Below are 17,170 nucleotides of genomic sequence, written 5' to 3' on the forward strand. Positions count from 1 at the left end.
CAAAATAGTAAAAAACAGCAATGAACTCTCATGTGTTTATCTTCTGGATTCAGTGATTGTCAAGATTTTGCCCATTTGCTGTATCTACCTCCCCCCTCACCCACCCCACCCCCCGAGTATTTACAGAAAATTCCAGACATCATATAATTCCACCTGCAAATACTTTGGTAAGAATCTTTCTTTTGGGGGGCACCTGGGTGGCTCAGTCGGTTATTCTTCTGATTCTTGGTTTCAGCTCAGATCTCACAGTTGGTGAGTTTGAGCCCCACCTCAGGCTCCGCACTGACAGCTCAGAGCCTACTTGGGATTCTTTCTCTCTCCCTCTCTCTCTCTCTTCCCCTCCCCCACTTGCTTGCACTCTCTCTCAAAAAAAAATCTTTAAAAAAAATGTTTATTTATTTATTTATTTATTTGGGAGAGAGTGCACATGCAGGGGAGGGGCAGAGAAAGTAACGAAGGGGCAAAGAGAGAGGAAGAGAGAGAGAGAGAATCACAAGCAGGCTCTGTGCTGTGAGCTCGGAGCCCAATGTAGGTCTCGATCTCAGGAATTGTGAGATCACAACCTGAGCCGAAATCAAGAGTTGGGTGCTTAACCCACTGAGCCACCCAAATACCCCCAATCTCTTTTTTAAAGTGGACATCTTTTCACATAACCACAATTCTTTTAAAGCACTTATCAAAATTAACAATAATCCCTTAGTGTCCTTTTACATCATCTAGTAACAGAAAATCCCAATTCCTTGCTTATCTCAATAATGTCTTTTTAAGGGACGCCTGGGTGGCGCAGTCGGTTAAGCGTCCGACTTCAGCCAGGTCACGATCTCGCGGTCCGTGAGTTCGAGCCCCGCGTCGGGCTCTGGGCTGATGGCTCAGAGCCTGGAGCCTGTTTCCGATTCTGTGTCTCCCTCTCTCTCTCTGCCCCTCCCCCGTTCATGCTCTGTCTCTCTCTGTCCCAAAAATAAATAAACGTTGAAAAAAAAATTTAAAAAAAATAATAATGTCTTTTTAAATAATATTTATTTATTTTTGGGAGAGCACAAGCAGAGGGAAGGGCAGAGAGGGGGACAGAGGATCTGAAATGGGCTCTGCTGACAGGCTAACAACAGTGAGTCCGATGTGGTGTTCAAACCCATGAACCGTGAGATCATGACCTGAGCCATAGTTGGATGCTCAACCAACTGAGCCACCCAGGTGCCCCTGAAAAGTGACTTTTTTAAAAGCTTGTTCAGGAGCTCCTGGGTGGCTCAGTTGGTTAAGTGTCGGACTTCAGCTCAGGTCATGATCTCATGGCTTGTGAGTTTAAGTCCCGAGTGGGGCTCTGTGCTGACAGCTGAGAGCCTGGAGCCTGCTTCGGATTCTGTGTCTCCCCCTTTCTCTGCCCTTCCCTGCTTGCACTCTGTCTCTTTCTCTCAAAAATAAGTATTTAAAAAAGCTGGTTTATTTAGGGGTGCCTGGGTTGGTGGGTTCAGGTTCAGCCCTCATTGGAGTCTGCTTGGGATTCTCAACCTCTCCCTCTCTCCCTGCCTCTCTCCTGCTTGTGCGTGCACTCTCTCTCTCTCTCTCTCTCTCTCTCTCTCAGGATGAATAAATTTTTTAAAAAGGTGGTTTATTTAAATTCAAGTACAAATAAGATCTCAATATAATTGGTTGTCCTGTCTCCTAAATTCCTTTTAATTTAGAGAAGTCTGTCCACCCCATCCACACACAAATACGTGTACACTTTTTTCATGGTATTGATTTGTCACAAAAACCGTGTTCATTGTCCTATAGAATATTCTACATTATGTATATATCAGTTGCTTCCCTATGGTATCACTTAACTATCTCTCTGTTCCTTTTATTTGCTCTAAATGGAAGTTAATACTAGAAGCCTGATTAGATTCAAGTTCAACATTTTTGGCAGGAATACTTTACAGGAAGTGCTCTAAAAACCCTTGTGTTTGAAATAAGTATCTATCTCAACATGCTGAAATTATGGCCTCAAGTCATGATTTAATTAACCAGAATAAATAAAAAGACACCATTTTAGGTTGAAAGATCAAACTGCAAAGTACAGATTGAGGACAACTTGATTAACAGTCAGGGAAGATATCCAGAAAATTCTGAACACTGAACACTAATGCAGGCAGCAACACATCACAGTGGTTGAGAACATGGGTTTCAGGGGTGCCTGGGTGGCTCAGTTGGTTGAGCCTCAGACTCTTGATTTCGGCTCAGGTCATGATCCCACGGTTGATGGCACTGAGCCCCATGTCAGGCTCTGCGCTGACAGCGTGAAGCCTGCTTGGGATTTTCTCTCTCCTTCTCTCTCTGCCCCTCCTCTGCTCACCTGTGTGTGTACTCTCTATCTCTCTCAAAACAAACAAACAAACAAACAAACAAACAAACAAAACAAAAGACTATGGTTCAGAATTGGACAGGATGGGTTTGAATTCTGACTCTGCCACTTACTGGCTGTGTGACTTTTGGTAAGTTAGTTAACTTCCCCAATCCCTCACCAATCATAACAATATGATAGCCAGTGCTCAATAAACATTGATAGCTAGTATCCTTATTACCTCTAAGAACAGGAAATACAACAGTAGAAAAACTTACCCATGTGTACAACAGGTCACATACAAGGATATTCATCACGGCAGGCTTTGTAATAAGAAAACATTGAAAAAATCTAAATGTTCATAAATTGGGGAGGGATGAAGAAAATGTGACATATTAATATATTAGAATCCTATGCGGTAGTTACAACACCTAGGTGTCTATATACAAATTTTGAATGGATCTCAAAACAGAATGTTGAGTGAGAAATCACGTTTGCAGAAGGATACTTCACGATGATAGTATTTATGAAAAAAAAACCCACACAAAAGTCAATACTAGATATTTTATACAGGAACGTAAGTGTATGCAATGGATATGTTTTGAACTTGACTTTTTAAATTTTAAATAATCATAGATTAACAAGAAGTTGTAAAAAATGATATAGAAAGGGCTCATGTACCCATGATCCATTTTTTTGGCCAATGATAATACATTGCATAAATGTAGTTCAATATTAAAAACAGGAAAGTGACATCGATATAATCCACAACTTTATTCAGATATCACTACTTTTAAGATCTTTAAAAATTTTTAATTTATTTTGAGAGAGAGAGAGATAGAGAGCTTGTGTGTGCACAGAGCAGGGACAAAGAGAGAGAGGGAGAGAATGCCAAGCAGACTCTGTGCTGTCAGCGGGGAGCCCAACGTGGGACTCCATCCTAGGACCCGTGAGATCATGACCTGAGCCCAGATCAAGAGTCGGACCCTTAGCCAACTGAGCCACCCAGGTGCCCTACATATATCACCAGTTTTATATACACTTCTGTGTGTGTGTGTATACTTCCATGCAATTTTATCACATATGTAGATTCATGTAACCACCACCACAATCCAGATAGAGAGTCACTCCATCACCCAAAGATCTCTCATGCTACTCCTTTGAAGTCATACCCAATATGCTCCCCAGACCCCATCCCAAACACCTGGCAACCACTCATCTAGTCTCCGTCTCTATAATTTTGTCATTTCTAGAATGTTATATAAAAGGCAACAAATGGTATGTAGCCCTTCTAAGACTTTTTTTTTTTTTTTCACCCAGCATAATTCCCTTGAGATTCATTCAAGTTCTTGTTTTGTGTATTGATAGTTTGTTTCTTTTTACTGCTGTGTAGAATTCCATGATAGGGATGAACCGTACATTGTTTGACCATTTGCTTATTACAGGACATTTGGGTTGTTTCCAGTTTTTGGCTATTGCAAATAAGACTGCTATGAACATTCCTGTGTAGGTTCCTTTGTGAAAGTATGTTTTCATTTCTCTGGGGTAAAAGTTAAAGCATGAAATTGCTCTTGCCTGGTAAGTGATGTTTAGGTTTATAAGGGATTGATAGGCATATTTTCTAGACTCACTGGATCACTTTACATTCTGGCCGGCAATGTCTGAAAGATCTCGTTTCTGCATTCTTGCTAGCATTTGATGTTATCACTGTTTTTTATTTTAGTCACTTAATAGTCTAATAGGTGTATGGTGGTATCTCATTGTGATTTTAATTTTCATTCCCATAACGGCTAATGATGTTGAATAGCTTTTCCTGTGTATCTAATGGATAGTCTAAGAATGATGTCTAAGGATCTTCCAAAACTTAAAGCAATGCTATTTCTGAGGAAGGTGAGAAGGAACTGAGATTAATGATGAGCTTAAAGAGAGGACTTCAAGTGTATCTCTAATGCACCATATGTTGAAAGAAGAATGAATTCACATTGTATCTATGTGATTAACTATTAACTAAAACAAACAAAAAGCACATAAGAATAAAAAACAGCTGCAGTGTTTTATCATGGAAAGAACTCAGACTTCAAATCAGACAGACGTAATTCTGATGTCCCTACCAGGCGTGAGGCCTTCTGAGCTGACTTTAACCTTAGTCTCACTTCTCACCAGTGATACTAGTACTCACCTCCCAGGATTGTTGTGAGAATTTAGTTAAGTTACGTAGTATATTAAAAGGGCTTGGTGTATGAGGTGCCTGGGTGGCTCCATCAGTTGAGCATCCAAGTTTTGATAACAGCTTAGGTCATGATCTCACAGTTGGTGGGTTCAAGTCCATGTCAGGCTCTGCACCGACAGTGCAGAGCCCCCTTGGGATTCTCTGTCTCCCTCTCTCTGCCAATCTCTCTCTCAAAAATAAATAAATACACTTAAAAAAATAAAATTATAAAAGGACTATTATATAGTGTGTGGCAGAAACAAGTTGCTCAGTAAACAGTAAGCTATTGTTCCTACTAAGAATGAGACTTTATGATTTTCTTTAGAGCTTTATTTAGACCTTCGACTCCTCTTCACTTCCAGTAAGTGGACTAGTGTTCATTTTCAGGAGTAATGTTATGCTATCACATGCTGAGTGATCTCATTCCATTCTTCCTGAATGAGTAATAGATTGTACCTTTCCGTTGTACGAAGTTGATAGCAGCAAATCCCTAGTAAACTCTTCTCCTTGAGGTCTTCGAAATTTACAAAACTGTCTATAATGCTTCACAAAGCCTTTTTCTACATTAATGTGATTGTCAGACCAAATCGACAATGGAAAGTCTTTCATCTTAACCAGAGTAAAGAGCAATCATTCATCCTTAAGAACGCCCAGACAGGTTTGAGCAGGTCTGTTTCTGTGGCAATTTCACATTCCAAGATTAAACCATCCAGATATTCAAAAGGAAATTCAAGTTCTCTGCACTAGGTGTTAAGTGAGAGTGCCATGTTCCCAAAATTATGGGACAGGTCTCCAGTATGAGTTAGTCTACTTGAGCGTACTTAGGTTTCTGTGCCACCAGAGATGATGGCACCGAAGACAACCTTTTCTCAGGCACCGGTATATTACATTTATAATCTATAGGGAACTCAATTCAAGTGTAATGTGTCAATATCTACATTTACCTGAACAAATATGAACAAACATTTCTAGAAATGTTAATACAGGTCATGGGGGTAAACAGGGAGAATCTTATTCTGCTAATCAAGGGGAAAAGGAAAACAAGGGAAGGAGACTGAGGAATGAACAAGTATATGAGGAGCAAGTAATGCTCATCCTACTTAGAACATCGCCAATGCAAAAATAAGAGTGGGGGCACCTTGGGTGGCTCAGTCAGTTGAGCGTCTGACCCTTGATTTCGGCTCAGGTCATGATCTCACAGTTTGTGAGTTCAAGCCCCACGTTAGGCTCTGCGCTGGCAGTGTGGATCCCATTTGAGATTCTCTCTCTCCCTCTCTCTCTGCTCCTCTTTCTTTCTCTCTGTCTCAAAATAAATAAACCTAAAAACATAAAAAGTCTGACCCGGATCATAAAGCTAAGTCTTCCTAAAGAAGGCTAGAAGTCAGGCCTTCTAATTCATGGTTCAGAACACTTCCTGCTCGATTCTATATTCCATGATATAACTATATTCATTATTCCATCATTTAACTCTGTGTGCCTCAGCTTACTCACCTTTAAAATAAGGGGGTTGTGGGGCACCTGGATGGCTCAGTCAGTTAAGCATCAAACTTCAGCACAGGTCTTGATCTCACGGTTTGTGGGTTTCAGCCCGTGTCGGACTCTATGCTGACAGCTCAGAGACTCGAGCCTGCTTCAGATTCTGTGTGTCTCTCTCTCCTCCTCCCCAGTTCATGCTCTGTCTCTCTCTGCTCTAAAAATGAATAAATGTAAAAAAATATTTTTAAAATTAAAAAAAATAATAATGGGGTTGTAACAAATGTGAAGGTAGTCACAGGTAGCTGAGGGCTATTTTCAATATTCTGCAAAAGAACAGTGATACTGTTATTTCATAATAGTGATACTGATTATTTCAGGGTGTGCCACAACAGTTATTGGCGCACGTGTCAGATAGTCACCTGCTTAAACTGAGCAGAGAGAGTGTGTGCCCGGCAACACTTTAGAGCAACAGCCAAAATTAAGCAGCAAAATGTATTCAAAGGGATCTTCCTGCTGAAAAAGTTGGAAACCACTAGACTAGATTGCTAGGATTGTAATGTTGCTTTCGCAGTGGCATCAGAGAGTTAACTCCCTGCTCTGTCCTCCTGCTGTCTACACCTTATCTGAAAGCCAGGTCTGGAGGTGAGTCATCGTGGAAGAGAGCTTACAGCTTCACCAGGGAGATGTGGGTGAAGATCTCAGCTAGACTCACAAAGACCATAACACAGATAAGTAATCTCAAGAAGTAGAAGAAACAGATCATAAGCCTCCAGGCCAATGGAAGAGGCAGGGCCTGTGCTTAGTCTTATTAGGTTCCATTTCGCTTCTATAAACTCACATATTTTTATTTGAGACTTGCTTGTTAAGCTTCAAGGCCCGGAACAGCTTGTGACAAAAGCTGTTCCTCATGCTGCTGTTGGGAGATTTGGGCATTCAACAGATCCCCTTTTAATCTTTCATTAGAGATTTAAATTTATCACTGCCCCCGCAAGCTTCGTGTTTCTTTTCCATAGCAAGCTATTCCATCAGATTTTAATCACAGTGTCGAAGTAGTTGAGTATCTTACATAGGTTAAACGTATATAAATTCTGAACTCAATCAAATTGTATGCATTTTATCTAGATAATTCAAATGATTCTTAAATTAAAACTTTTGTCTAAAACCTCTAATAATCTTCACTAAAATTATTTGTCATTGTGTAACACACCCTAGAGACACAAAGTTTTATCATATATGTTATATTGGATATGCATTTAGTTTTATATATATGTTATAATATGTTATATAATGTTATAATAAATGTTATACATTTTCTTATAGTATAGATCTTTTTGTAAGTTTATTTATTTATTTTGAGAGAGAGAGGGCACATCCAGGCAGGGGAGGGGCAGAGAGAGAGAAGAGAGAGAGAACCCCAAGCAGGCTCCACACTGTCAGTGCAGAGCCTGACACAGGGCTCAGTCTTGTGAACCAGAAGACCATGACCCGAGCCAAAACCAAGAGTTGGCTGCTCAATCAACTGAGCCACCCAGGTGCCCCATACAGTATAGATCTTTAATACAACTTGTAATAAAATTTATGCAATAAAAGAGTCCTTGTGTACCTGTAGGTCAGCAAACCTCAAAGACAAAAAAAAATTATACTTGGAAATAGAAACCTGTAAGAATCAACACTAAGTAGCTAAGTTGAGGTAACAACGTATATAATCAAGTTGCAAAAGTTTGTAAAGCGGTGCTGATGAGATTATGCTAGGGTGTCTTCCATATTGTACGTAGAAGTCTAAGGAAGCTCTCAAATCCAGGGTTAAAATTTAATTTAAGCAAAATACAGTATCTCCACTATGATATTGCAATTTATGTTGCAGAGGGTAAAGAAGCTTTGATAAAAATAAAGCCAAAAAGCAAAAAAATAAAAATAAAAATCAGCCATTATTTAGTACTGTGTATTCCACCTACATCTACACACACACACACACACACACACACAGGTTAAAAAGTCAAATGCTTTTCAGGGAGTTCTGACAACGGCAGCTGAGTGAGGGTCTGCGGGGGTAACTGACTGGCTGTCTCCATTGTCGGTGTCTCTCCGCAGGAGCTATATATTGAAGACAATGTCTGGAAGCTTCTACTTTGTAATTGTTGGCCACCATGATCATCCACTGTTTGAGATGGAATTTTTGCCAGCTGGGAAAGCAGAATCCAAAGATCATCATCATTATCTGAACCAGTTTCTAGCTCATGCTGCTCTCGACCACATAGATGAGAATATGTGGCTGTCAGACAACATGTACTTGAAAACCGTGGACAAGTTCAATGAGTGGCTTGTTTCAGCATTTGTTACTGCAGAGCATATGAGATGTATTATGCTTCATGAAACAAGGTGTGACGATGGAATAAAGAACTTCTTTACTGGGGCACCTGGGTGGCTCAGGTTGGTTGAGTGTCCAACTTCGGCTCAGGTCATGATCTCACAGTTCGTGAGTTCGAGCCCCGTGTCAGGCTCTGTGCTGACAGCTCAGAGCCTGGAGCCTGCTTTGGATTCTGTCTCCCTCTTTCTCTGCCCCTCCCCTGTTCTCTCTCTCTCTCTCTCTCTTTCTCTCTCTCTCTCAACTAAAATAAACATTAAGAAAAAAAAGAACTTCTTTACTGGTTTTTATGATTTATACAGAAAGTTTGCAATGAATCCATTTTATGAAGCCATTTCTCCTATTCCATCAAACGCATTTGACAGAAAAGTTCAGTTTCTTGGGAAGAAACACCCTTTAAGTTGAATGCAGAAAAATTTGGAAATAAACAATGTCACTACAATGGGGTATTCTCAGGAATGTGGACATTGTAAGTAACCTGATTAAATAGTCTGGGAAAGTTTTAGGGGGGAAAAAAAGTCAAACAGTTTTACAAAGCTTATAATAATGAACATCTGGTCCCAGCCCTACCCTCTCAACTCTCAGTTTCTGCTTCCCCAAAGCAACTACTTTTAACTCTTTTAGTTGTTTCTTTGGATACTTAACTCCTTATTTCTGAGCATGCTTCTTCAGCTATTTCTTGATCTTTTCCAGTTTAAACATCACCCCTTAACCATCTACTATTAACGATCATTTAACTCCATTACAATTCCTTCCCAACATACACACGCTCCCCCATCCTCCTAGCAGCAACACATCATAATATTTGATTAGATCATTATTTGGGAGTTACACCCATACTGAGCCATGTAGAATACATAATAACATTCCTTTTGTATTACAATTTAGATTTTTTTTCCCTGGATTTAATCATTGTCTGGGTTTTCCTCTGTTTAAGAAATAATCACTAGTTTATCACTAAACTCTCCACTAAAAGTACATATTTATAGCTCCCAAAGTCTTAAAATACATCAGATGATCGTGTGTGTGTGTGTGTGTGTGTGTGTGTGTGTGTGTGTGAGAGAGAGAGAGAGAGAGAGAGATGGAGAGAGAGATTTCCCTCCTGAAATACCCTGTCCTGATTCAGACTCTAGAGTGATGCACAACAGATTCCTTGGGATTTATGTTCTACCATCAATCATGGAATTCTTATCTTTCTTCTGTCTTGAATCCCTGGTCTCCTAATTCTCCTGATTTCATATTTCTTGAATAACTGCCCCCATTTTCCAGAAGTACATCCTTTAGTAACTTTATGAGAAATGGGACGTTGTCTAGAAAATTGTTTCTCAGTTCTTAGAATTAATCTTGTCTGATTTCTCAAATTCTTTCTTTCCTTCTGTTTTCTGTTCTTTCTTTCTGTAAAGTCCATTATTCTGATAGTAAACGTTCTAGCCTGAGCCTCCAATTTGATTTTTCCGTTTTATTGCCTTTTCACTCAACTTTCTGGAAAGTTTCTTGACCTTTATGTTCCAACCTTTCTTTTGAATTTTTCTCCTATCCTGTTTAAAATTTTCTCATCCCTCTCAGGATACAAAGACATTAATGATATTGATTTTTAGAAGTTCTCTTCTTCCTACATTGTCACTGTTTTGGTTTTTGTCTTAGGTATCAGAGATTTTCCTCAAGTGTTTGACAATCTTAGGCTGTCCAATGATATTTAAAAGAGAAATACTGAAAAACTGACCGGCAGCTGTGTGTTGGGTGCTGAGTCTTGCTGACCAGTGGGTATTACTGTAGTGTGATCTAGTAGAGAGGTTTGACTATTTTTGTTAGAGGATCCCCAGCTGTCTGCATCTATATGAAAACTGATTACTAGTTTGTTAGCAGTTCAGTAGGAAGGAGGCTGGGTGTCTTGCTGTTTTGGATATAGATTTCCCATTAATTTCCCTGTAGTCCCCAGCTGTGTGCGTCCCTGAGTCCAGAGTCCCTTTGGCTTTAACTCACTCTAGAGAAAATCCAATCCATTCCATGACAGAAGGGGTGGTGTGGGGGGGGGGGGGGCAGGGCAGGGTGTCATCTGGCTGAAAGGGCTAAAGGGGGATATTTAGGAGTCCAACTAATTTTTAACCGATGTTTAATCAATTCCTTTTCAGGTTTCTGCTTCAAGAAGAAGCTTGCTTTTCCCTGCATCCCAACCTCAGGCATTAAATTTTAAGCTTCCTGAGGTTTGTTTATAACTGTCATTCCTCCTTCTGCTCTCCAGCTTACAAATATTTGCTGACATCCTTCTTTTATCTCTTTTCCACATTCCTTGCCCTGTAGGCTTTATTCTTAAAAAACAAACAAACAAGCAAACAAAAATTTTATCTCATTTTTGTGAAATTAGTGAGAGAGTGGAGAAAATGTCTTATGCTTAACTGATATCCTCACCATTTCTCCAAATTCAGTTGTGTTTTTTTTTTTTTTTTTAATTTTTTTTTCAACGTTTATTTATTTTTGGGACAGAGAGAGACAGAGCATGAACGGGGGAGGGGCAGAGAGAGAGGGAGACACAGAATCGGAAACAGGCTCCAGGCTCTGAGCCATCAGCCCAGAGCCCGACGCGGGGCTCGAACTCACGGACCGCGAGATCGTGACCTGGCTGAAGTCGGACGCTTAACCGACTGCGCCACCCAGGCGCCCCTCCAAATTCAGTTTTAAAACAAAACCTGCCAGTACTCAACACCTTCCAAAAGTGTGCCACTGTGACTGAAATAAAATCGAATGTCTTCACTGTGATCTATAGACTTCTGTTTCTTGAAATCAACCTACCAACCTCATTTCTTTCTCTCTTTCTTTTGTTCATTTACTCATTCTTTTTTTTTTGGCCTCTGGGTCTTTGTACTTGCAGTTTCCTTCACCTGTAAAGATCTTTCCCCCAGATATTTACATAACTGGTCCTTCTCATCATTTAAGGCAAAGATCACTATTCATTCCCCCAACATCTCTTCCTTGGAAAGAGAACCTCTAATTTTTAGCTTGGCACATGGCTGTCTAGAATAAAGACTCCATTTTCCAGCCTCTCTAACAGCTAGATGTGGCTAGCCAAGTCTAGCCAGTGAGATGGAACTGGAAATAGCATATGCAACTTTCAGGGAGGGTTCTTAAAAGGAAGATGCTTGCCCTTCTTCACCATTTCCATACCCCTCCCCGCCCTTCCTCGTTTCTGCTGGCTGGCATGTGGAAATGATAGCTACAGCACAACCAACCATCAGATACCATGACTGGGGATGGGGGAAGGGGTGCAACAAGACATAGGAGACTAGATCCTTGTTGCGGTAAAATGTCATTCAACCCTAGAATTCTCACCTACAGACTTCGTTTACATAGCAGTGAAATAAACATCAGGGTTTTTTTAAAGTCACTTTTGCGTGTGCACAAGTGGGGTAGGGGCAGAGAGAGAGGAAGAGAGAGAATCCCCAAGCAGGCTCTGCACTGTCAGCACAGAGCCTGACAAGGAGTTAGAATCCACGAACCATGAGATCATGACCCGAGCCAAAATCAAAAGTCAAATGCTCAACTGACCGAACTACCCAGCCACCCCAAAGGTCACTTTTATTCTATGTTTTCTGTCACTTACTGTTGAATCTAATCCTAACGGACACAAAGGCTCAGGTTATGTGCTATCTTCTCAGAGTTGGGTCCCCCATCCCAAGTCACTGTCTATTATTTTCCTTATAGCCCTTTGGTTATCTGAATTCATCATGTTTTTAAGTTCATTTCTTTAATGGTGTGTCTCTCCCAACTAAATGTAAGCTTCATGAAGGCCAAGACTATGCCCAGGTCCTAGAATGGGACCTGGCTTATGGTACATCTTCTAAACATAGCTGTTGAGTGAATAACGACACCTGGTTAAGTCAGAGCCCTACTGGTTTTAGGAAAGCAGATGGAAGTGTCTAGACTTTCCCTGCATAGAATAGTTCCTCAATTATTTCTGTTCAGAGTCCACACTTACCTATCAAAATTCTGATTACTAATTAAATTTCCTAAGTGTTTGAAACTGGAAAATTAACCTTGAAGAGATGATTCAAACCTCTTGGTCAATAGATACGTCTCCCATCATAAATTAATAAGCTGCCATTGTGGTTTGTAAGTGATTAGGAGGCATAGCTTTGGAGGTGGGCAGACAAAAGTATGAACGTTTTGCCACATACAGAAATTGAACTTGACTAGTTACATAAATTTGCTAGGCTTTAATTTCCTCATTTGTAAAAAATGGGACTACCAATACCTGATATAAGGACCAGATAAGATAATGTATTTAAGAGATTGAGCAATTTGCTCAGAGAGTCTGAAAGGAGGGGAGCCAAGTTTTAAATCCAAGTCTTTATGATGCTGGATTCTTAGCCCCTAACCTCTACTTTTAAAAAGGCCCCTGTGGCCATGCTTGTCAGTCTTATAGTCCTAATCTGTTAGAACATTCCCCCAACTAACTTAGAAAGAACACTGACATTCATCCATCCAATTTATTTATGCCAGACATCTCAGCTTTATTTGGTGAAGCAAGACTCAGCATTTAGGACCTAGAGTGCTGCTAAGTCATAGCATTAGAGTGTTTGGTAGGAAGAATAGCTTTTGGGTTGGAGGGAGTACTGATAGAATCAGTAATTCAAGTTCTAGTCCACCCTTAATAGTAGAGCAATTTGGCCCTGAGTGGAGTACTTTAGCTTTTATCCTGAAAGGTTAAAAAACAGGCTTCGTGGAGAAATTCACTTATTTAAAATATACACAACACTATATGTCAATTACATCTCAATAAAACTAGAAAAAAATAAGTGAATACTACAGTAGAGTTGTGCAACCATTACCACAAGCAATTTTAGAACATTTCATTATCCTAAAAAGAAATTGCATACTGATTAGCAGTCACTCATTTCTCTGTTCCTTCCCCACAACCTACCAACCTGGTCCTAGACAACCATAATCTACCTTCTGTCTCTACAGATTTGCCCATTCTGAGTATTTCATATAAATGGAATCATAAATTACAAATGGAACTGTAACTGGCTTTTTTCACTTAGCATCATGTTTTCAAGGTTCATCTGTGTAGCATACTACCCTCCTCTCTATGGATGAATAATATTCCATTATGCATATTTGGACACCCTATATTTTGTCTGTATACTCATTGGTTGATGGCCATTTGCGCTGTTTACTTTTTTTGGCTATTATGAATAATACTGGTATGAACATTTATGTACAAGTTTTTGTATGGGCATATGTTTTCATTTTCCTGATATATACCTAGAAGTGGAATTGCTAAGTCGTATGTTAACTGTGTTTATCCTTTTGAGGAACTTCCAGCCTGCTTTGTAAAGCAGCAATACCATTTAACGTTCCCACCAGCAATGGATAAGGCTTCCAATTTCTCCACATCCTTGTCAACGCTTGTTATTATCTGCCACTTTGATTACAACTATCCTGGTGAGTATGAAGTGAAACCTCATTGTGGTTTTGATTTGCATTTACCTTATGGTTTCTTTGATGCTAATCATGCTAAGCTTCTTTTCATGAGTTTATTGGCCATTCTATATATCTTCTTTGCATAAATGTCTATTCAAATCCTTCTCCTATTTTTTAAAAATTATTCTAGAGAAAGAGAGAGAACGTGAGCAGGGGAGAGGGACAGAGGGAGAGACAGAGAGAATCCCAAGCAGGCTCCAAGCTAAGCATGGAGCCCACTGTGGGGCTTGACCCAATGACCCTAGGATCATGACCTGAGCCAAAATCAAGAGTCAGGTGCCCAACAAACTGAGCCACTCAGGTGCCCTCTCCTTTTCCTTTTTTAAAATTGGGTTAGTTATTTTTTATTATTGAATTTTAGAAGTTCTTTATATATGCTAGATACAAGTCCCTTATCAGATGTATAATTTGCAAGTATTTTCTCCCGTTCTGTGAGTTGCCTTTTTATTCACTTGATGGTATCTTTTGTAGCACAAATGTTTTCAGTTTTGGTGAAGTCCAATTTATCTATTTCTTCTTTTGTTGCTTGTGCTTTTGTATCACATCTAAGAAACCATTGCCTAATCCAAGGTTGTGAAGATTTATATCCCCTATGTTTTTAAAAGAGTTTCATGGTTTCAGCTCTTAAATTTACATCGTTGATCCATTTCAAGTTAATTTCTGTATATGGTGAGATGTGGGCAGGGAATATTAAACTTTTTAATGAGGAATATCACAACTAAAATGCCAACTAAAACTATAGCTTATACACACTAAGTGCCTATGAGATTTGTTTTTTTATTTTAAAAATAATTTAATTAACCTAGTTTTAAAACTATAATTCTCTTGGAAAGCACCTGCAGTGGCTAATTAGGTCAAAACCTAATAGACTTGGAAATGAGAAATTGTGGGTCAGGCAAACTATACTTGATTGTTTTCTGGTCCAAACAGGCAACAATCATTGATGACTGCTTAAACCATTAAGTGACAAACTCCTGGGGAACTCTGTAATAGATCGTTGAATAAAACCAAAATCTGCTGAATAATGTTAACATCACTAACTGCGGGACATCCACACATTGTGTTTCTTCAAATGTGATGTGATAGGAATTACATATCACTGCCCATGAAATACTTTCACCAAAATAGTTGAACCTAGATCTAATCAGTCTCCTAGATCTACCAGTTTATAGAAAATATGGAGGCTTGAGGAACAAGAAAAACAACATTGCATGGATACAATCAGCCAAATCCAGAATGAGGACATTGCAGAGGACAAATGATCCAATTTCTTCACCCAAAATATGGTATAAGAAAAGAGAGGGAAGTGTCACGAACTAAAATAGTCTTAAGAGACCTATCAACCGAATACAATGTGCAGGCCTTATTGAGATCTTGATTGAAAAAAAAAAAAACAAATGAAAGAGGACATTTTGGAGATGACTGAGAAAAGCTGAATATGGACTGAATATTAGGAGATAATAAGAATTTGTTAATTTTGTTGGCTATAATAATGGTATTGTGATTATGTTTTTCGAGCCTTTATCTGTTAGAAAACATACCAAAGTATTTAAAGGAGGCAAAACATGATGCCTGAGATTTGTTTTAAAATACTCCAGCAAACAAGAATAGCAAAACTGTGTGTGAAAGGAAACAGATGAAACAAGAACAGCAGAAAGCTGATCACTGCTGAAGTTAGCTGATGGGCTCATAGGGTTCATTTTACTATACTTCTATATGTGTTGAAAATCTCCAAGCTAAAAGCCAAAAATAGTAATCAAATTGATTATTAAAAAAATAACTTAAAGCTATTAAATCATAAAGCACATAAATTCTCCAGAATTATTTTCCTCCAATACGGAGATGTACTTATGTTAGAGCATCCAAAAGCAAGTAAGAGGCTAAATGAAGTCAGGAAAAGGGTGCTTGGCTGGCTCAGTTGGTAGAACATGTGAGGGTCATGAGTTCAAGCCTCACGTTGGGCAGACAGCTTACTAAAAACAAAGAAACAAAGAAACAAACAAACAAACAAAGGAAATTGGATAGTAAAGCATTTAGTTTATTAACTTTCATATTATTTATTCCCTTCCCCAACAGAGATATGGAATCACAGATCACAGATCCCTACTTGTGTGTGTGTGTGTGTGTGTGTGTGTGTGTGTGTGCGCGCGCGCACGCGCGCACGCGTGCGTATTCATAATAATTGTGCTCATCCTCAGCTAAATCAAGACAATAGCACTATTTACAGTATTGCAAGATTTTCACTTGTTTCTGATATCAATACAAAGCAAAGAATATCCATACAACACACCTTGCCTATAACAAAGTTATGTATAAATGTCATTTAAAATTTAATCGACCGTGAGAAAACAATCAGACAAATCCAGAACATGGGACATTTCTATAGCCAAATGATCTGACTTCTTCAAAAAGTTAATTTCATGAAGAAAAAAAAGGGAGAAGACTTTTCTAGATTAAGAGATTAAAGAGACGTAACAACAAAAACAATGTATGAAGCCTGATTGGATCTTGGTTTAGGAAGAAAAACAGCTGTAAACACTGTAGGGACAACTGGGAAAATATGAATATGGACTGAATGTTAGGTGATATGGAATCTAACGGATTGCTAATTTTTCCTACATATGATGATGCCATGGTTTTGTAAGAGATTGCTTTATTTTTTATAGGCATGCTGAAGAATTTAGGAGTGTAGTAATGTGATGTCTGAAACACTTTCAAATGGATTAATTTACTTCCATCTAATTTGACTCAACACTTCTAACATAAACGTTTCTCTTAGCAACACAAATGAGAAAGACCTGGAAGAGGTTAGATAATTGACAAGATGGAGAAATACTTTTCCGGGATAAATACAAATCTTTTGACTTAGTGACTTTTAAAACTAAATAATTAAATAAATGACGTGGATGTCCTCTTCCTGAGTTCTTCAGGTACAGAATATGCTGTAATATATGTGGTAACACTACCAGTTTCTAAAATGAGTAAACATCTTTGGAGTGAATTAGAGTTCTACTCAAAACATCCCTAAGGGGATTTTTTGCTCATTAATTTAGATACTGCAGATACAAATAACAGTATTTTTAAGGAAACCTTTCTTTTGAAAAAAAATTTAAAAAAATTTAATTCCAGTGTAATTAACAGATGGTATTAGTTTCAGGCGTACAATACAGTGGTCCAACAATTCTATGCATCACCCAGTGCTCATTATGACAAGTGCACTCCTTGATCCCCATCACCAGTTTCACCCATTCCCCCACTCATTTCCCCTTTGGTAACCATCAGTTTGTTTTCTATAGTTAAGAGTCTGGTTTTTTTTTTTTTT

At 39.0% G+C, this 17,170-nt stretch overlaps 1 protein-coding gene across 1 annotated transcript; it reads left to right on the plus strand.

Annotated features, from left to right (window-relative positions):
* Positions 1-6,464: 6,464 nt before the first annotated feature.
* Positions 6,465-8,772, plus strand: LOC123580870 (trafficking protein particle complex subunit 2-like). The gene is made up of 3 exons (XM_045446257.1): positions 6,465-6,644; positions 8,094-8,416; positions 8,654-8,772. The coding sequence occupies exons 1-3, from the start codon at positions 6,559-6,561 to the stop codon at positions 8,770-8,772; spliced, it is 528 nt and encodes a 175-aa protein (XP_045302213.1). The 5' UTR covers positions 6,465-6,558.
* The last annotated feature ends 8,398 nt before the right edge of the window (positions 8,773-17,170 follow it).

This window comes from Leopardus geoffroyi, chromosome A3 (genome assembly GCF_018350155.1).
Source record: "Leopardus geoffroyi isolate Oge1 chromosome A3, O.geoffroyi_Oge1_pat1.0, whole genome shotgun sequence".
In the NCBI taxonomy this organism is placed as follows: Eukaryota; Metazoa; Chordata; class Mammalia; order Carnivora; family Felidae; genus Leopardus; species Leopardus geoffroyi.

Coding starts and splice junctions, on each gene's coding strand:
- LOC123580870 (XM_045446257.1), top strand. CDS start 6,559: ATGTTGCTTTCGCAGTGGCATCAGAGAGTTAACTCCCTGCTCTGTCCT. Junction 6,645..8,093: donor TCTGAAAGCCAGGTCTGGAG/GTGAGTCATCGT, acceptor GTCTCTCCGCAG/GAGCTATATATTGAAGACAA. Junction 8,417..8,653: donor AAAGAACTTCTTTACTGGGG/CACCTGGGTGGC, acceptor TCTTTACTGGTT/TTTATGATTTATACAGAAAG.